Here is a 20,598-nt window from a genome sequence, read left to right as displayed (position 1 = left end):
TGTGGGAGGATTTTTTTTTTTAAAAGCTCCAGTGGGAATGACATGCTCCGGCTAAAAGATGATGTGAATTCGGCCCAACGTGAAACAGACTGAGAGTCAATAGAAAACCTTCGTGGTGACTTACACTGAATGTGAGCAGAGAGGAAAAACAGAACGTACCTTGCCCATGGTCTCCGTTGGAGAGATTCCCCATGTTTTCAGGGCTTTTTATACTACCTCTTGACAAACAAAGTATTGTTATTCAAATTCTCTCCGAGTTATAAATGAAGGCTACTGGCACATGTTTACCTTTTTGTTGGAGCACAACATTGGGTCAGAAATATGGATTTGTATTTGAAAAAACAAGGATAAATAATTAACGGGTTTGGTGTTTTTGACATGCCTGGACAAAGGAAAAGACTAGTACGATATCCACACGTCCAGAGGACAATGGCTGCAGAACAATATGGAACAGCCCTTTGCATTAAATATGTTGCATAACAGAGCAGGAAGGTATTCACTCTCCCTAACGCTCTACCTGAGCAGCCCCACTGTATGCTAATAAGTACGTGTACACGTGTTGTTGGTCGGGATGCAGCTGTAAGTGGACGTAAATATTTTCTTAGTTTGTTCATTGTTATAATGTACTATAAACTTGTCTTTTACCTCGTGTACAAATACCACATTTACCCCCAGATTCAGGCGTAGCACAGCATGTTTCTTCTATTAGCTGACAGTTTTGACTTAATGGACTACAATTCCCTTCATGTATCACAGCTTTTGTTGTTTGGCTTTTTTGAAGACACCCCCTTTAATATTAAAATATAACGCTGTAAAATGAGTACGTGGTCTTCATTTTTGTTCCAGATTTAGCAATTATTGACTTTTATTTTATTTCATGACATTTGTGTTCTCCATAGGTTGTTTGTTTAACTCTGTAAAATGATTTATATACATCTATCATGGAAGATTTTTGGGATACAGATGAACAACTACACGGAATATATTTATATATTTATTACATCACAATTTGGTATCTGAGGATTATCCGTGTCAAAAGAATAACTTTTAATGAACTCTATAACTATAGTATAGACTTTCTGTTTCAACTTTCACCCTGTATATAAACATACACCTGTAGTGTAGTATTAGTTATGAAAATCTTAAAATGTGTGTTTAAATGTTATCAAGTTTGTCACTGATGTTTGATATCATTGTTGAATATTATTTAGTTGTAAAAAGTGAGAGATACTCTGGTGTGCAGAAAGTACATTTCTGGGAATCAATGTTTTTCAAAGACGCTACATTTCTGTTCCTATTTCTTAACATTGAGACAATCGTAAAGTGAAAATGTATGAATCTCATAATTTATTGGTGTATTCATAAAAGCCATATTAAAGATCTAGTCGTTACATGTTATTTTACATTCATCCTATGAGTCCATTTAATTTTATTTCGCATTGGGTAAAACTATATGAGTGTTTTTTTATTATTTTCATGCTGCGCATTCACAAATGTGCGCTTCTACTATTTGTTGTATAACTTTGAAACAGCGCCTGTTTCCTGCTGTACCAGATCCAACCTGATCTTTTACTGTTCATCTCATTGCATTCGTGACATTCAGCTCACATGTTCGTGTTGGTTTCCTGTCTCACTCTGTCCTGCTAGTCTTTCTATGCTGTTTTGTGTCGAACACTAATCATATGGATGAATGCTGCCAGCCTAGAGACCAGCTAATCACAGAGTGGGAGAGCGCAACTCGTGCATTGTTTGGTATTTTAGCCTCAGCATAGAGGAGATTCAACTGCAGTGTAGAAGCTAACTAGGAGCTATGTTGGATAAATAGTTACATGACAAAATGTTGATAAAGCTTTGTAGAAATGAATCCTTATTTAGACTTTTAAGATGATGAGAACTGGCAGATACACAGACAACAAACGTGAATGTTGAATGAAGCAGTTTATTGTGCAAACAGACAGTTAAACTCAGGGAAAGATGCATTGAATTGAAGCCGGACTTCAGTTCAAGTCAGTGATTCTTCTGAGGGAGCCGACCCTCGGGCTGACGCCTCCCCAGTCGCTGTATCTCCTGTACTCTCCGGGCCTCAGGTAGTACGCCTTGCCCTTGTAGTTGGGCTGGTCGTACAGCAGCCAGTGGCCGTCCATCACGTTGCAGGAGTTGAAGTCGGACATGCTGAGGCGGTCCTGGACATTCGGGCAGTCGTCCACCACCTCGTGCATCTGGCCGGACATGTCGGAGCGCTCGTAGAGCCTCATCCTGTAGGAGCCTCGGTGCTAACAGAAAGAAACGTTGTTACTGTGTGCAGCACAATAATATCTCTCACTGGTTTATTTTAGGAACTTTCAAGTGTCTCACTACTCAGATACTTCCCTACCGACTGAAAACCAGCACTTAACAGCAAAATAATGAAAATAAAATTGGTCCATAAGGGTTATTTTTCGCAACATCTTTCAACAAAATCTCAAGCAAAGTCCTTCTGGCCTACCTGGGGGATCATACGGCAGGATCTGACACAGTCGTTCATGCCAATCATGCGCTGGTTGTCGGAGTACTCTCCTCTCCTCAGGTAGTACTGGTTGCCCATGTAGTTGGGCCTCTCATAGATCATGAAGCAGCCGCTCTCCACCCTGATGGAGTTGCATCTGTTGAAGTAGGAGTGGAGGTCGGCGCTGTCGCTGCTGCACTCGTGAGAGCGCCCCTGGAAGTTTCTGTCCTCGTAAAATATGATCTGCAAAAGCAATCATTGCATAGACGCGTAAACATTCAACACAGAGCTGCGGATGTCTCGTCGAGCAGAGGCTCGAATAAAATACAGGTGTGTAGGAAAGTCATTTTCTTTACCTTTCCCATGTTGGCATCAGACTGTATTAGCGGTCAATGCTGTACCTGAGCCAAGCCACTGCGCTTTATAAAAAAAAAATAAAGAAAGAAAGAAAGGGCGGCTGTGTGATTGCACAGCACAAAGTATTGTCATTCAAATGTTTCCCTCACAGTGATGATGGATCAGAGGGGGAGGGGCTGATGGGAACAATCTGTTTATGTATAGATGACTCTTGGTGTGTGATGAGTAATTGTTCTTTCCTCTATGTTCATCACAATCCCCCCCCCCCCACCCAGAAAAGCCACTGTACAATAGACTGAGAGACTGCACGGCATCAGCAAGATTTCATTTGAATTTATTGGGGCCGACAAATGATAATCTGTACAATATATCAACAAATTGTGTATTTTTGTTTCATCTGGAGCAGACATGCGTTACAACGTAATATCTGAGGTGGAATAAATGCTTCTGAATGTGAAGGATTTACAAACATCTCTTAATCAGCATTCACAACTCGCGCTGTGTTTTGTAAATGTCTGAGGTCCTGCTCACAACTGAATGGACTATGAAGACTCCATTTTGCAATAGTTTTATTATTTATATATTTGTATTCCATTTTGTTGTTGCTGTTTGTGCTCTTGACGCGTGGTGAGTGCTTTGCCGTAAGTCCATCCTAATATCAGGGAGTCAACCATTCTAATTCTGATTGATAATTCAAAAGCTTTTCAGTGTTTTGTACTTTCTATATAGTCTTGTAGGTCATTGTCTGAGCATGAAGCCTTTCCAAAAACCTCCATGCAGCTCTGGGATCCTCCAAAAACAGATCAACAGTCCAGGATGCGTCTGATGGAGCCGACCCTGGCGCTCCTGCCGCCCCACTCGCTGAACCTCTTGTAATCTCCAGGCTTTATCAGGTGCATCCTGCCCCGGTAGTCCGGGTGCTCATAGAAGAGCCAGTAGCCGTCGGTCACGTTGCAGGAGAAGATGTCGTTCACGTGGAAGCGGTCCTTGACGCTGGGACAGTCGTCCGCCAGGTCCATCATCTGACCTCCGAACTCAATCCGCGTGTACAGGCGCATGTTGAACGACGGCTCCTGGTTTTACACGAGAGAGAGGAATTGTTGAGTAAAGCGCTCAGAGACAATATACTTTGGGCTTATTTACAATGTAATATATGGCTGGTTGATCCGCCACTTTGGTCCAGACGGAAGTAGGTGAACAACCATTAATCGTGTTCATGGTCCCCGGAGGATTGATTTCCTTTTCCTTTATCTAACTAAAAGTAAAAGTCATCCCTGCAGCACTCTATGACGAAACAACATCAGATCTGTGTACAGTCATTACAAGACTGTTACCTTATACTCTATTTGATAATACAAACATAAATGCCATTTATTTTCCCACCATTCGAGGTTTGACCATAGACCGTATAAAAAGAAGTGGACGTAGCCTTGAGTTCGGCATTTAGACCTGGTAGAGACCTGTCAATCACTGTGTAGCCCCGCCCTAAAGCATCCCCTGCTTTATGGTCTGTGTGACTCTAAATAGACCATAATGTACGAAATCAACATCATGCTGTGTTGAAGAAGACTTGAAACTAGAGACTGAGACATAAACTCATGTTTACAATGTTTACTGAGGTAATAAATCAAGAGAGAAGTAGAGTCATTTTCTCATAGACTTCTATACAACCAGAGGAGTCGCCCCCTGGTGGACACTAGAGAGAATGCAGCTTTAACACATGAAGCATCGGCTTCACTCTTCAGAACTAGAAGTACAATAATAGTAGTGGATGGAAACATGCATACATTTACGTTTTCTGTATATACGTATACAAGTTCCCAGAAACAGGAGCTCACCATGTGGATGAGGCGACAGGAGCAGACAGAGTCGTTGGCACCCATCCAGTGATGACAGTCGGGGTACTCTCCTCTCCTCAGGCAGTACTGGTTCCCATCATAGTTGGATTTTTCATAGATCATGAAGCAGCCGCTCTCCACCCTGATGGAGTTGCAGCGTTTGAGGAGGCACGCCAGGTCCGCAGAGTCATTGCTGCACTCAATAAAACGCCCAGAGAAGTTCTTGTCCTCATAGAAGATAATCTAGACACGGAAATTATAATGGCTTTTGTTTAGAAATTGATTTTAAAAATATTGTTTCATTGATCACGCTGCAAAGACAAAGAAATATACTGTACATTTGAATGAGTAATTAACATTTTTTCTGGGTATATTCATGTTTTGAATCTACTTTCTTCTATTTTAATTTAAAAAACAAACTCAAGAATTCAAAAAAGCCTGTTGGCCTTTGTTTCCTTCACAATAAAAGCATTTCCCGTCACCACATCAGCATGAACGGTGTTCTGTCGTCCCCTTCCCTGCCCTCCTGGGAGCTGTGATGTTTACCTTCCCCATGTAGGCCCGTTGGCCCGCCATGAATGTGCCTTGTCCTGTGTGCTCCATCCAGCTCTCTGAAGACTCCCACCTGTCCCATATATAGTGCACGTGAAATGCAGACTCTGCAGGTGCCATTCATATTGTAATAGACCGGAATCTTTGGCGTTTGTGCCGCAGTGTCACCCTGCTATTTCACCTCTTTAGCTTTAAGTAGAGACCTTCGTTTCCAGATAAGCTTTTTTTTAAATTTTTTACAACTTTATTATCAGAAATATTTCAAAAGTTTAGATTTACCTCACAGTATTAAATGTCACATTACACAAGTTTGTTATCTTTTGTTTGTTTTAGTTTTTAGAGTAATGTGTTGCGAAATATAATATTCTCAGATAACAATATCATTCAAAGCTCCTATATAGTTGTTGATGAAGTCTTAAACAGCAAACATACCTATTGCATTTCATTTGTAAGATGTTTTTGAAGATGATGGTGTTGCTGAGTGTAATTCTCACGTTAGTTTCATTCGAGAATTTGTGTCTCTTTTATTTCAACAGCGTGTGAGTTCGATCTTGTGTCATCTATCATTTCAACTCTCTACCACTGCCCTCTGGTGGACAGGTCCGTGTCGGTCCGGATACATACACACACACATAAACTAACCCTGAAGGCAGAGAGAACAGTCTCACCACGAGGTGCATTTAGGAGATACTCTGGAGCTTTCGATCACGTCACATGGTCGTCATCAGCAGGTGGAAGTTTCCCAGTTGTTAGAGGAAAATAGAGGTTAAAATGTATGTACCTTGTGGTGGGATTGCCTAGGACAGGTTTCAGTATTATAATTTATTTTATTCTTTTATTACGTGTCAATGAAAAGTGGCAGACAGACTTCCCTTCAGCTCTACAATAGATAACGCTCGACTCTGTGTTATAAGTGTCAGCACTTGCAGGATTTTATTCAGGCCTCTGATGAGAGTCAGGACGTCACATCCTCATGAGAAAACATGCCCTCCCAACGCAGAGAGCAAGAACAAAACTGAATACAAGTGAGCACTGACGCCATTTTATTCAGCGTGTGAAACAAGGCAAAGAGGAGACACTTCACCAGGACCGTTCTGCTGTCTTTTAGCGATCCACGAGCCGCCTGATGGAACCCATCCTGGAGCTGCTGCCGCTCCACTCGTTGAAGCTCTTGTACTGGCCGGGCCTCAGGTAGTAGTGACGTCCCTTGTAGTTCGCCTGCTCGTACATGAGCCAGTGGCCGTCCATCACGTTGCAGGAGTTGAAGTTGGACGTGCGGAAGCGGTCCACGAGGTTGGGGCAGTTGTCGGTCAGCTCCATCATCTCACCTCCCATGTCGAAATGCTCGTACAGCCTCATCTTGTAGCCGCTGCTGTGCTGCAGAGGGTCAACAAAAATCAAGTGTTCCTGCTTTACAAACAGGTCTCAGAAGACATTTATGCTGGTCACCATGACACACTTCAGAAAACAGTCAATAACATGTGCTAATCAAAAGATATAATGTGTCAATTACTAAGAAACTGATGGGAGTGCTGGTAAAACAGTAGCTATATGTTCTATATAATACCACTTTTTTCCCAAAAGTTGAATGAGCAGTCCTTGCTACATAGATATGTTGTGTGTTTCTGCATCGTTTTACAGAAGGCCTCACCATGGGGATCATACGGCACGACCTGACGCAGTCATTCATGCCCGCCGTGCCCATGTAGTCGGAGTACTCGCCCCTCTTCATGAAGTACTGGGTTCCCATGAAGCCGGGGCGGTCGTAGATCACGAACATGCCGCTCTCCACCCGGATGGAGCGGCAGCGGTCGAACATGGAGTGCAGGTCAGTGCAGTCGCTCATGCACTCATAGTGTTGGCCTCCGAAGTGCCTGTCCTGGTAGAAGATAATCTGATGGAGCAGATTACATCACTTGTTCAACCTCAACGACTCACAGAGGCCGAGGTGCACTCGTTGGACATTTGTATGGTAAACACAAACCTTTCCCATGATGGCTGCTGCTGTTGCTCAAACTGCTTCCTGTTTGTTTTTTTGACCACCAAAGGTAGAGCCCATCTTTATAAGTGTGCCCCGTGAGAGCGTGTGTGTGTGTGTGTGTTGTTATTCAAATGGTGGCCTGGTGTCAGCAGAGACCCTACAGGAGTCTTCCCTACTCCTGTTTGTCATGTCCTCTGTTAGGGTTAACAGACATTGTGCAGCTTCTAACAAGAGCCACAGCGTGGACAGGCGCTGGAACAGTCAATGCCGAGCTCTTTCACCCAGCTGCTGTTTGTTTTAAACGCGATGGATTCGGTGTATTCATGTAGTTTATAAGAAACTTTAGAAACATAAACATGGGGGGATAGATATTAGAGTAAAGAACCATCGACAGTGTTTTATAAATATGTTCTGTACTGTAGCCTGTAACGGATGAATGGAGGGAATAGTAGCCCCATTATCGCTGTAGATGCTTTCTGTCATTCAGGCCGTAGGAATGTGACTGGCAGAGCGAAATACAAGAAAATACATAAATTATTTGAACGTCCCACGATGTGAATCTTACAATCGAGCAACGCTCATTTTAAAAAACAAATATAATCCAAAAATAGATCGAAAATTCTGGATTCTAAAGTAGGGGTGCACCGATCTGACTTCTTTCAGGCCTGATAACGATACCTGAGCTTTGGGTGTCGGCCGATACAGAGTTCCGATCTGATATCAGTGTGTCATCGATAATCACATGCCTCACAGTGGGGAAGTGACTGGGAACACTGGCTGCATCAGGCTGGACTTAAACATTGGTTTCCTAACTTTGTAAACAAAATATAAACCCGCAGGTATCAATTTACTGAGGTGTTAATTCATTTTATAAATAATTATGTAAATAGTAAATCCTGCAAGCGTGAAATTCCTCCAAAGAGGTGACATGTTCAGCTGTGCGGCCTACCAGCGTGACACACGACGTACTACTCACATGTGATCAGACGGAAACACAGAATTGAATGAGATCGTCGCCATTGTCACCGATAACCAGCTATTTGAGTCGGCATCGGATCGGTGCATCTCTCCTCGAATGCTTTTTGTTATTTTACATGAAGTGTGATGACGTGGCGCTTGTGTTCACATAGTTCAGCGTGGGAAACAGACTAGTAACAAAATAATAAGTTATACTACTGCTCTCACCGAAGATGTTTGTGCGTGTTTGATTTGTCTGCACCAGATGGCTTTTTCATGAGTTAAATCAGTCAATACCAAAATATGTATTCACAAGCACAGAGAAAATAGATTCAATAGATTCATTTATTACGGTTTTTTAATAATGATTTCCTGTTGACACGCCGGGTCAATCTCTTTCCCACTCCATTATTGTACCACATGTTTTATTAACTTTAGCATAAATAAATGTGTCTTAGAGGATTGAAAATTGAAATGCAAATAAAATCAACAGCATCGAGTGAGATTCCAGATTAAAACTCTGTGATTCTTCGGAAGGACCCGGTGGTGGCGCAGGTGGCCCCCCAGTCACTGAACTTGCGGAACTCTCCGGGCCTCATGAAGTACTGCCGGCCGCGGTAGTTGGGGTGCTCGTAGAAGGTCCAGTAGCCCTCCATGACGTTGCAGGAGTAGATGTCACGGCTGCGGAAATGATCCTGCACCGACTCGCAGTCCTCGCTGAACTCCATCATCTGACCCTGGAAGTTGGGGCGCTCGTAGATGCGCATGCGGTAGGGGCCCTCGCTGGTCTGGAGGAACACAGTGAAGTACAGCGTTAGAACAGGAAGCGCGTCAGTGCATCAGGAGCCCTCCACGTGCGTCTGAGACGTCGTAGTTTGTCCTGGATGTAGTAATGATCATCCTTCATTCTTTTGCCTGAGATTAACAATTACATTTGGAATTTAACACCTGATCATGAATCATATTTTTCTCAATTTCTTCTCCAAATTGATTTTATTTTATTCTGCAAATGAAATGGAGACAAATCATTTATCTCCAGTTAATTCCATCTAGTTTAGTATCTTGTTGAAGTTGATGGTTGTTGGGAGGATCAAATATGATTTGGACGTATTGGTCTTTACCTCATGCAGACACAAAATAAAAGAAAACAGAGTTAGGGACTTAAAAACAAACAAACATTGAAAACAAGTTGCTTCTCAGACACAAAACAGTTTTTCATGTATCCTAATAAAACATATCTAAATCATATTTCTTGAATTAACTTTAACATAGTTACTGTTTGGAGAGCTCTTACAAAACATCAGGTCTTCACACTTCACAAAAACTAAACATGTGACACAGAATGTTTGCTCACATAGGAGAAAGTACGGCAGGAGCGGACGGTGTCATTGTAGCCCATCCAGCGCTGGTAGTCCGGGTACTCTCCTCTGGTCAGGACGTACTGGTAGCCGGTGTAGTCGGGCTTCTCGTACAGAACCCAGCAGCCGCTCTCCACCTTGATGGAGTTGCAGCGGCTGAAGTGGGGGTGCACGTCAGGGCAGTCGGTGTCGCACTCATGGGAGCGACCCTGGAAGTTTCTGTCCTCATAAAATGTGATCTGAGTCCAGGAGAGAAAACAGAGGCAGTGCACAATAACAATCCTCAAACACGGGTATGACATCTTATATTTACATTGTAACCTTTGCACAGCCGGCAAGGTTTGTGCTTATTATGCCGATAAGGAACATTTTATTCTAAATATGTGTCCCTGCTGTATGAACAGGAAATTATCTAACTTAACATATTTTTTCCTGCATGCAGATTTTCTTCAACATAAAGCCAGTAAAAGAAGTCAAATACACTTTGAAGTGTGGGTGAGTTAATATCAAGTCTTACATTTTAACCATTTCATGGCAAAACAGAGATTTGCAATTACAAGTCTGACCAACATTTGCCAGCAGGTTAATGAGTATCATTGCGGACACTTACCTTACTACTCATCCTGCAAAGAGTGCTGGAGCCGGTCACCTACGGGAAATGTTGGTCTCACAAAGCAGCCCCAGAGCCCCGCTATATAAACCTCAATCAAAGGGATAGCAGATCCCACTTGAGCTGGTTTTTCAATGAGCGGGGATTTAACGCGCTGGCATCGCTGCCAACGGTCTTGATCCTGGGCACAGAGCAGAAATCCCTGAATCATCAATGCAAAAGTCCTACCAGGCAAATTACTGGCCCACTGTGCCCTCTTTGTTGATATGCACATCAGCATGGCAACGTTTAATCCGCTAATCCAGCAGCAGGTGGATTCATCTTTCCACGCAGAATGTCAGAGGTCATCACAAAACAACACGGCCTTTGTTGGAATTTGAAAGTGCGGGAGCTGAAAATCGTAATACTTGATAGAAAATGTGAATGTGTGTGTGTGTTAGAAACAGGGAAACAGTCGAGCTGTAATGTTATTCATTATTAATCATGTGGATTGGGTTGCAGCAGCTATTTATACATTTAAACACAGAGATCTTCTTAACATCTTAGTAACTACTAACTACTTTCAAACTAGCGCTTTACTAAATGAGGATGCGGCCCCAAAACTTCAAAATGTCTGTACTATGTTTGTATAAAGTTGCAGAAAATGAAAATACTTATGTAGAGTATGTGTTAGTTGTTAGTGTAGGCAAATGTTATTCGCATAACATTTTGGAATTTGAGATATTTTGGGTTGTTTTTGTAAAAATTATCAAACAGCATTCATCAGGTTTCATGTCAGATGGGTCGTCTTTTACTCTAAATGGGTATCATCATCATGTATTAGTTTACACTGAACAACAGATTATCAGCCACAACCACCAACACTTTAACCTCATTATCACAAACAACGTCTTTATCGACTGCCTCAGAACACTGAAAGTTTTAATCGATCTGCAAAGACTGACGTTTACAGACCGTCAGTGTGACAGTATCAAGTGAACACCTAAAGAGACAGCAGACGTGAGAAACTATTGTACTCAAACACTTTTTTCCTCAAGAAAGTCCATCGAGCACGAAATCTAACTGCAGGAAGGAGAGTTCAGTCGTGCAGAGACTCCAGTGAACCTTCATCGTGCTCAGCTCTCTTCTCATGACGATCACTGTTGTCCTAACAGAGAGAGAGAGACAGAGTTAGATAATCATATCTGTTTACGTCCACAGGGGGGCAGTAGAGGTCTTTCAAACGTGTTTCAAACAAACACATGAAACAAGATTCAGTCTAGATCATGCTCAGATTTCCTTTCCCTGATAAAAGACAGACATGCAGAATAAATGACTCACACTGAGGAAGGAGTGAGACGAGGAGGAAGACGACGAAGAGTTCACCGACACTCGTCCAGGCGGGGCGCTCGCCTTCATCCTCTCAGACAGCCATCGCTTCAACTTTTCACCTTTGAGAGATTTTTGACAAAACTATTGACTTCAGCTGTTTTGTGTGTGTGTTGTGTGTGTAACAGTGACTTTCCTTACTTATCATTTGATTAACTTTTATTGTCGCACACAATCTCTGCTGAGATAATTGATTTAATGTCTTAATGTCACACACACACACACACACACACAGAGAGACAAAATAAACACGTGTAGGAGTCGGCATTGTTTGGCTGTAACTTGTCACAAACACACTCACTGTGCTTCTTTGAGTGGTAAACAGCCTTGTAAGAGCCGAGCATTGCAAACGGATGGTAGGACAGGGTGAAGGGATACACGATTGTGCCCTATGATGAAAACATGTCACATTTATACACCACCGAAATTATGAAACACAAACGTGTACAATATAATGATATGTATACTGTGTCTGTTTCGTCCAAACATGAGTGTGAGACATTAGTCGGGATACTGGCACCTTGGATTGCTGGTATGAAGCAGCTGGTCTACATCTGTACAGAGCCAAGATTTCCTCCACTGGGAGGCTACTCTGAAGCAGGAAAATGCTGCAACGGTTAGCAACTGGCAAATTGGACTTTTTTTTTTGTTCGTAGGTATGTAACCTGTCTGGGACATCAGGAATTAAAGGGCCAGTGTGAAGCATTTGGGGGATCTATTAAGAGAAATGGAATATGATATTCATAACTAGGTTTTCACAAGATTAAAAATCACCTAAAACTAAGAATGGTACGTTTGCTCAGAATGAGCCTCAATATCTAGGGAGCGGGTCCTCTTTACAGAGTCCACCATGTTTCTACAGTGGCCCAGAATGGACAAACCAAACACTGGCTCGACAGAGAGCCTTTCACATGTTTAGGTCACCGTAGTTCTCCCACGGTTTTGCACTCACGTTACCACCATCTTGGACGAGTAGGAGTGAGCGGTGGGGTATTCAGTTGTCACCAAATCCTACACACTGTCCCTTTAACAAAAGCTGCATTTGTGTATTAGTGACACTGTCTCGTACCATAATTATCCCGGCAAAGGATGACAGGATCATGGCCTCCCGTTCTAAGCGATTAGGATACCGAGCACCTCCTGAGCGGCTCGTTGCTCCACTGTGGTAGAGAGGAAAGCTTCATTTAGCAACCAGTCAAGTATTTATATCTAGGGGCCCCCAGGAGATGGAGGGGCCCTTGTCCCCTTGTTCACTTTTGCCACAGACCGGCCATGAGCCCCGTGTCTAAATATAGCAACATAAGCCCGTCTGGTGCTGCTGAACATCATACATTTTTAATTTCCACTCGTCTCCCACACAGTACGACAAATCTGCTGGTTCCAACACACCTGATATTCAGAGGAATACACTCGGGTATTACTACTTTTACTCGAAAGATCAGAGTACTTCTTCCGCCTCTACGTTGGTGTAACTTGAGTCTATAAAAACAGGAGCAGCTTACATGATGTCTCCGTCAAGCACATCACGTCCCTCGTCTTTGTCCAACCACCAAAGGGCGACACCGATAGCCAGGTCATAGTGAGCCTGGAACAAATGAAGTACACAGCAACTCAATCCTCACGGAATGGTTGCAGTGGTTAGTATACAGTATAAATAATGTTTGTACAGCTCTGCCTCTGAATTCTGTGTCTTCCATCAACTGATGTTAGCAGTTAACTCGGAGTCACAGCTGTGGCGACGTGTTTTAATGCGTGTCTTTACCAGGTCATCCAGCATTGTGGAGGTCCCCTTCCCCTTTGGATCAAAAGATTTCTCTCTGAGTTTCTGCCCAATGTAATTGCCTCTGTTGCGATTAGAAATAAAAAGAATCAGTCGGCATTGTAAAATGTGCTTTTTCCAACGACCTGAGCTTTTAACATCCACTCACATGAGCGCCTCAATGTCTCTCTTCAGCTGCCTCGCCTCCATTTTGTGAATGAAATCCTTTCATGTAGCTACTACTCCTGTCAAAAACATCTAAATATTGAATTACTTCTTAAAAAGACAATATACTCTCCATTACCACGATGATGACTGGAATGAGTGACGTGGAAAAACAAGTGATGCGCAACATTAAAGTAAAAATAAGGAGTTAATTAAATGCTGCGTGGTCAGGACGTGAACCTGACACCTCGTTGGGCACACACACACACACACACACACACACACACACACACACACACACACACACACACACACACACACACACACACACACACACACACACACACACACACACACACACACACACACACACACACACACACACACACAGAGCGAGAGAGAGACCAATAAATGCAACTACACAACTGGTCAGTAAGTCCAGTCCACCTTAAGAAATACAATCTCTGTAACTAGTGGTAAAACAGCCGTGTGCAACAAATCCAAAACTGAAGAAAAGGAAAATATTTACATTTTTTAATGGGCAGACAACAATAATCAGTGGCATGTTTAAAACTAATTCCACACACACAAGCATCTGTACTCACCACACATCTGGTGGACCGTAAACGAGCCGGCATGACGCTACAGAACCTTTACGCGCGGTGAGCTGCAGTCATGCTGCTCTGAACATGGAAAGCTCTCTGAACACAAGCCGTCAACGGTGACGTGGAAGAGACTTCAGATGAACCGCCTGGAGTGAATAATGCATGACCACCAACGATCTCTGAGACCTTCACCAGCCAGACATGACTGGGAACGAGTGGTTTTAAAAACACAGACTAGTTTACATCTACAAAATATATGTAGATAAATATATATAGAAAACTATTTAAAATAAAACCAGGTTAAAATAATAAAAATAATAATAATCAGTCAGTTGAGAAGTCCACCAGAATGGATCTCTCCAACTTAGGATTGATCTTCTTCTTATTAATCTGCTTCTTCTTCTTCTTCTTCCCGTCCTTGAACACGGGAGAACTCAGAAACTCGCAGTTGGTGAATTTATCTCCACGCCTCATTTTGCTGTTTCAAAAAAAGTTAAATCAAAGAAATGGAGTTGATTAGTCGCTGCTGTTTCCTGGTGTACCGTGCATCCGGAAAGCATTCACAGCGCTTCACTTTTCCCACATTTGGTTGTTACAGCCTTTTCCAAAAAAAAAAATCATTGTCATTGTGGGATATTGTGTGTAGAATTTTGAAGGGAAAAATAGAATTGAATCCATTTTGGAATAAGGCTGTAACATAACCAAATGTGGAAAAAGTGCAGCGCTGTGAATACTTACCGGATGCACGGCACATGGATGCTGTAATAATGCTGTAATAACAGATCACAGACGAGCTGTCCTCACCTGTTGAGGGTCGGCTCTTTATAACTGACGACAGCTTTTCCTCTCCTGGTCCTCCCTCCGTTCTCACGGCCGGGCGTTCGAATGGTGTTGGTGTCGGTGAGTGTTAAGACTCTTCCTGCTGCAACACAATTAATCAGAATGAAGTCGTCTTTTAAGGCTCATTCAACAAAAGGAACTGTTTTTATATTACTGAGAGGCAAGAGAGGAAGAAATTCTGCTGATCCACTTTTTTAAAGGCAGTTCTGTGACGGCCCCAGGGCCTCTGCCGGGACTTGTGTGTGTTGTTGCGTCTGTCTTTCAGTGTCCCTGGTTCCTGGTTGGTTGGAGCGTGAGGCCATCAAGCAGATTGGAGGCAGCTGACCACTGCCTTCAGCCTATAAGACCCGCCCCATCCTGGGGGAGAGGACTTCTTCCTCCCCGACACACCTGGTGCCACGCTGGATGTTTTGGTCTCGAGATTAGTCGAACTGCCAGCATTTTCATTGCTGTTACATTTGGTAAATGATCCGAACCTTTATTAAATAAAAGTCTCTGTTTCGTTAATTTCTTGCCTGATCAGCATCGTTTGCTTTGGTTTTAGAGCCAGACCATAACGGTTCTAAATGGTTCTCTCTGCTTATGACTGAACAGGTGAAAGGGGCTTTGGCAGGATAACCTAAGTTCCTCAAATCTTTTTATTTTTTTTTATCTGTGAAACAGGTGAGAGAAAAAGACTGTTTTAGCACGATTATGTTTCCATAAAACCGGTGAAACAAAGTTTAGTGAGGATGAAGTGTTTGTTGTAATACTGATTCCAGCCACACAAGGAGGCTGCAGTGTACCGCTCCCTCGTGTTCTAGAGCCAATTAAAATACATTTGTAGCCAAAGGAAAGACATGACGGTAACGTGACATAACTCACCAACACATAATACATATAGGCCTACTTGTGTTCAGACTGCACGGTGAACTTAGTACGACAAAAACAAACACACAGCCAAGAACTTCATTCACTCATTAATTAATGACCGTTTTTGCCCTCAAGATAACTGCCGTCTAATGTCGCTGTGACTGCAGATCAACAACGAAATGAATTTCACACCAGAAGACAAACCGTCTCCGCTTCTTATCAAGGTAGACCTATAAAATAAAATAAAGACATAACGATGAATAGCACACCTGGAGAGGCTTTGGTTGTGACATCAGCAGCCTCCTCGATCACTGCCGCTCTGCCCGACGTCTCCCTCCTGGGACTAGCCAGCAGAGAGCCGGCCTCCGTGTCGGCCATGTCCAGCCACGGCGGCATCTCGTCCGTCAGCAGGTCCACTGTGCGTCTGCGTGACGCATTAGATGTCCGCGTGTCGGCTTGTGGAACATTGGTGTGTACAGGCGGGAAACTCAAGACAAACGTTTCCCTCGGGTTTCTGCTCTCTTTGGTCGTGTGCAGCGTAGATATCTTGCTATATCGTTTCAGATTCTGAGTCATCCGTGACTTTGACCCGTTGGGATGTGAATCGTAGAAATGTTGAAAGATGTCACCATTTTCACTGTCAGAATGTGAGTCAACCACTTGGAAATCATCGAACTGCTCTTTGTTTCTTTCAGGCCCATCAACGCCACGGAGAGGTGAGGCATCGCGGCGAGGACATGCTTCATCCCCGGCTTTAAATCTGATGTTGCTTCGCCTACTTTTCTTCTTCCTGTCATTTGAATGATCGACGCGCTCCTCCCTCTGAGCGGCTTTCTTCTTATAGGTTCTCTTGGTTTTTTTAGGCGTCTGAAACGCTGCTTCCGGAGTGCAGTCTTGATCCAGCGGAGCTGCGTCGCGGTTATTGCCGCAACGCAAATCCTCTTGAGGGCCTCCTGAATCCAGAGTGGCCAGCCAAGGACGCTTACAGGGGCTCGGTGTTTCCCTGACAGGGGCTCTCAAACTCTGCCTGTGTGGGTTTGATTCTGAACCGTTCAGAACGAAACCTGCATCCATGACCGTTGGACGTTGGACGGAGGATCCCGCAGAAGGCATTAAGTCCTGCGACGCACTAGTTGATGCGGTGCTATCCCTGACCACTGAGACCACAAACGTCCCCCTGCAGCTTGATTTCTGACCTCCCTCAGGGTTAGCCTTCTTCATGCCCGCATGTTCCGACTCCGGGTGCGTGACCTCATCTGCACAGAACGGGAACTCGTCGGACGGTTCTTGGGCTTTTCGTCCTTCAACTGCTCCCTCCACTTCACCGTGGACCACGTCACATTTGAACCCCCTTGACTCACTTTCATAAAAGAGCGGAGGGAAAGCGACGAACGTTTTCCGGGTGACCGAAGATGCCCTCCTGACTTTGGTCCGGGACCTCCTGCATGTGACTTTGGAACTGACTTCTTCTACTGAATCTCTCCCTGGTGGTAATTTTACACCTTTGCTGGATTTTGGAAATTTAAGTTCAGGATCCATGAAATAATCGTCCAGGTCTGGTGTGTCTTGGGACCCTGTTTTTGACTCGACATGGTCACGAGACTTTAATTGGTCCTTCGGCATTTTCTGACGCTTGACAGCTACGGACTTCATCAGTTTGGGAATGAGAGAGGGAGCAACACTCCTACTCTTTGTTTTGGTAGGCTGAAGCTCAGCCTCTGGGTCTCTAATATCATCTAATACATCCCCATCTGTCGGTAACAAAGTGCCGGTGGGAGCGGTGTTTTTGGCCTTGGTTTCCACGGTGACTATCTCAGCGGTATTGCTGAGCGTCATCTCCATCGTGGTATTCAGAAGCACAGTCTTCTCTTGTTTCTTACCGTGTTCTGGTTCGGTTTCCTTGTCTGAGCTACTTGGAAGGGGGGCGTCACCAGAAAGAGATGGCTTGGGTATTTCACACGGGCTCACAGCTGAGGAGGTTTGGCCGTTCTGAAGACAGTGGACCGACTTCATATCGATCCCGGATTGAGAGAAGATCATTGACAGCCTCGCTACGTCCTCCCTCAGGCTGCTGGACGGACGGGACGTTCCTGTCTGGGGAGCTTGTACAAACGGGCTCGACTGTGTTCTCTCAATATCTGTGAAAAATAAGTTGTGGACAATAAACAAATTACATATTGCCAAGGATCTCAGGGAAGTTAAATTAAATTCTAAAGCTCCCTACCATTGGAAAGATCAGTGGACAATCTGGGTCGGTTCTGGACACTGAAGACATTTGCAGAGATGATTTTTTCAGGCAAGTCCGCTGGTACGTCCGGTTCTGGTAACAAATGTTGTGCTATTTCTAACTGAGGAGGTAACTGATCAGTGAGACTAAAAATGGGAGTTAAGCTGGGGGAGAGGGAACAGGAAGAAAGAAATGGCAGATGTTATTCACAGCTTTCTAAAAAAACATTTCAGTATTACTCTGAATACAGTATTTGCTCACCTTCCCACTGCAAGACATTCTTTGTCGACGTCCCCAGACGAGAACTTGTCCTCAGATATTTTAGGAAGATCCTGTTGGCCATAAATAGTCACAATCACAAATTGTGTCCGGTACAGTTTGACATCAACGGTCATCGTTCAATCTTATGAATGTGTGTGAATTTAATCAGATAGCAGTGGGACCTTTAAACCCCATGTGGACCCATTGACAAGGGAATTAAAGATATAAATGTGTTCCTTGTATCAGAATCGAGATCTTGAGAGTGTCACCTCCAGTCTGTGTTTGACTATGAAGATACTCTGCTCTACCTTAAAACAAGACAAAACAAGACAAGCACTTGAGGTGCCTGTGATTTTTTCAGGTGCTGTTTGTTGTGCGTTTCACGATTTATCCTGCTGTCCTCGAGACTTCTATTGTAAAAGAGATCTTGTAACAATCCGGTTGAAAAACGTTTACATAGACCAATACTATACTTGTGTCATGGTTCACAGTTCTCGTGTCTCATCAAGATAATGCTGTACTAGTATTGTGTGTAACTTTGTTCAAACCTCCATCACAAACTCGCCACACTACAAGAGTGATTCTTAATACTTCTTCAGAGTAATCCTTACACTGTCGGGGAAAAGGTCATCCGCCATGTCGAAGCACTCCAGAGTGTTGCTACGAAGAGATTTAAAGATGAAGAGCTGGGACAGAAAGAACAACAAGATGAACAAACGTAAAATCCAACAGCACACGTTTGACACAGTCTGTGCATCGTCATCAAGGCTTTGGTTTTCACTGATGTAAGAAAACAGCAAACCAACCAGTTTCCTCTGCTTGTAATTCTTGGCGGCCAGATCGAAGCACAGAGCCTTCACTTGTTTCTGAAGGTACACGACCTCCATCTCCAGCTGCCTGCTCCTCTCCTTCTGGGCCTGCAGACCAAGAGCCAAGGCCTTGTTGTTGGTCTTCAGAGAGACCTTGAAGAAGGAGGAGGTGTCTGGTGTGGTCATGAAAGAAGAAATAAAAATCACTATCAATTCGACATGCTCTCCTCCCTCAGAAAAGCTTATTCGACAATAGTACAATTTACAGAAATATACGTTTGTGAATGACAGACTCACTGAGGATCTTGCATTTGATCTTGGATGCTGTAACGTTCGCTGAAGTCTGCTTGGAGGCCTTTAAAGTGGCCATAGACCTCCGAGGTAACATCGCTAGATGAACGTGTAGTTTGCCTAAGTGACGAAATCGATAACCTGAAAGAAAACAAACGTTAGCTTTTGTACACCACTGATTTAGAGCACACACAGCAGCATGTCACGGTAATAACGTCGGTTTTGATGGGTGGTGTGTGGCCTGCATGGGCCTAGTAGTCAAACACATTAACGTTTCTAGCAATCTCAACGTTAACTTTACTATGTTTTGGTACCAGAGCAACACTTATCCCAGTTGTAAACATAACATGTCTAACAAAGAGCGGCCGTTAGTGATTCACTTTGCTGACAACCTCGAAAAAAGTTGTGTTAACGTGTTGTCGTCCACACGTTAACTACAGACTAACTAGCACGTTACTCTCAACATTTGGACACAAAACGTACCGTTATTGAACGTTAGCCAGCGGTAGATGTTGCCTTGAGAACAAATGACATTTTTGGCGAATGTATTGGTTAAAGTAAGCTCATCATGACATTAAAACCCTAAATTCATCGCTTGAGACGCTGCTGTCTGATTCCATTTTGAACCTAAACAAAAAGTCCGCCACATTACCGCGCATGCGCTTGGGGGCGTATCGTAGAAGCTGAGCGCCAATCATGGACGTGTAAAGAGAAGCGAAAGGCCAATCAGAAACGATATGCCTCAAAAAACGTCTTCTTCTTCTTCTTCTTCTTCTTCTTCTTTTTCTTTTTCTTCTTCTTTTTTTAAGGTTTATTGGCGGTTGGCAAACAATGAATTGGTGCATTACTGCCTCCAGCTGGTACGGAGTGTGGATCAGGACGTCTAGTACTTATAGCATAAGAAATAAAATTAAAAATAAAGTGTGCTGAAGAGTAAAAATATTCACAAATAAAGCTATCAAAAATCAAGTATAAGTAAAAGTACATAGGTGTTGAAACATAATTCAAGTAAAGTACAAATTATGCATAGATGCATTAATGTTCTTATCACTTAAGTATTGTAGCCAGTAAAGGTGGGCCTATTTTATTTACTTTATATACTGCTGGGTGGCTTAATTCATAATAATGTATTATAATGTACCTGTTGATTTATATTTATTATATGTATCAACAATCTGAATCTACAAAATAACATGGTTTAAATAAATGTAAGAAATACACAAAAATGATTCTGTCTGTATATATAATATTTTTAAATATATTTTAGTTATTGTGGATTTTTA

At 43.2% G+C, this 20,598-nt stretch overlaps 4 protein-coding genes across 5 annotated transcripts; all 4 read right to left on the bottom strand.

Annotated features, from left to right (window-relative positions):
* Positions 1-1,997: 1,997 nt before the first annotated feature.
* On the bottom strand, positions 1,998-2,850 carry LOC306783539 (gamma-crystallin M2-like; the record flags this gene model as incomplete). Its single annotated transcript, XM_079277247.1, has 3 exons — positions 1,998-2,273; positions 2,486-2,728; positions 2,842-2,850. The coding sequence occupies 3 exons, from the start codon at positions 2,848-2,850 to the stop codon at positions 1,998-2,000; spliced, it is 528 nt and encodes a 175-aa protein (XP_079133373.1).
* A 795-nt stretch (positions 2,851-3,645) lies between these two features.
* Positions 3,646-10,150, bottom strand: LOC306783538 (uncharacterized protein; the record flags this gene model as incomplete). Its single annotated transcript, XM_079277246.1, has 7 exons — positions 3,646-3,915; positions 4,681-4,923; positions 6,884-7,126; positions 8,163-8,181; positions 8,711-8,958; positions 9,525-9,767; positions 10,139-10,150. 7 exons carry the CDS (start codon positions 10,148-10,150, stop codon positions 3,646-3,648), a joined length of 1,278 nt encoding a protein of 425 aa, XP_079133372.1.
* A 1,066-nt stretch (positions 10,151-11,216) lies between these two features.
* c9h2orf80 (chromosome 9 C2orf80 homolog) lies at positions 11,217-13,475 on the bottom strand (the record flags this gene model as incomplete). Its single annotated transcript, XM_079277245.1, has 8 exons — positions 11,217-11,285; positions 11,459-11,568; positions 11,808-11,895; positions 12,027-12,098; positions 12,576-12,666; positions 13,009-13,091; positions 13,269-13,350; positions 13,435-13,475. The coding sequence occupies 8 exons, from the start codon at positions 13,473-13,475 to the stop codon at positions 11,217-11,219; spliced, it is 636 nt and encodes a 211-aa protein (XP_079133371.1).
* A 475-nt stretch (positions 13,476-13,950) lies between these two features.
* Positions 13,951-19,935, bottom strand: sgo2 (shugoshin 2). 2 transcript variants are annotated; one of them, XM_079276460.1, is made up of 9 exons: positions 19,799-19,935; positions 19,322-19,456; positions 19,022-19,197; positions 18,827-18,901; positions 18,216-18,286; positions 17,952-18,118; positions 15,997-17,865; positions 14,840-14,957; positions 13,951-14,513 (listed from the first exon to the last, which is right to left on the bottom strand). In XM_079276460.1, the coding sequence occupies exons 2-9, from the start codon at positions 19,410-19,412 to the stop codon at positions 14,360-14,362; spliced, it is 2,721 nt and encodes a 906-aa protein (XP_079132586.1). In that variant the 5' UTR covers positions 19,413-19,456; positions 19,799-19,935; the 3' UTR covers positions 13,951-14,359. The 2 variants fall into 2 exon arrangements, with proteins under 2 accessions (XP_079132586.1, XP_079132587.1); XM_079276461.1 differs by having other exon boundaries at positions 14,840-14,954.
* Positions 19,936-20,598: the final 663 nt, after the last annotated feature.

The sequence above is a fragment of the Melanostigma gelatinosum genome (assembly GCF_949748355.1).
Source record: "Melanostigma gelatinosum genome assembly, chromosome: 10".
NCBI classification, from domain to species: Eukaryota; Metazoa; Chordata; class Actinopteri; order Perciformes; family Zoarcidae; genus Melanostigma; species Melanostigma gelatinosum.
The sequence above is the reverse complement of the archived record's forward strand: the minus strand, read 5'-3'. Positions and strand labels throughout refer to the sequence as shown.

Coding starts and splice junctions, on each gene's coding strand:
- sgo2 (XM_079276460.1), bottom strand. CDS start 19,412: ATGTTACCTCGGAGGTCTATGGCCACTTTAAAGGCCTCCAAGCAGACT. Junction 19,198..19,321: donor GATCAAATGCAAGATCCTCA/GTGAGTCTGTCA, acceptor TGACCACACCAG/ACACCTCCTCCTTCTTCAAG. Junction 18,119..18,215: donor GAATGTCTTGCAGTGGGAAG/GTGAGCAAATAC, acceptor CCTCTCCCCCAG/CTTAACTCCCATTTTTAGTC.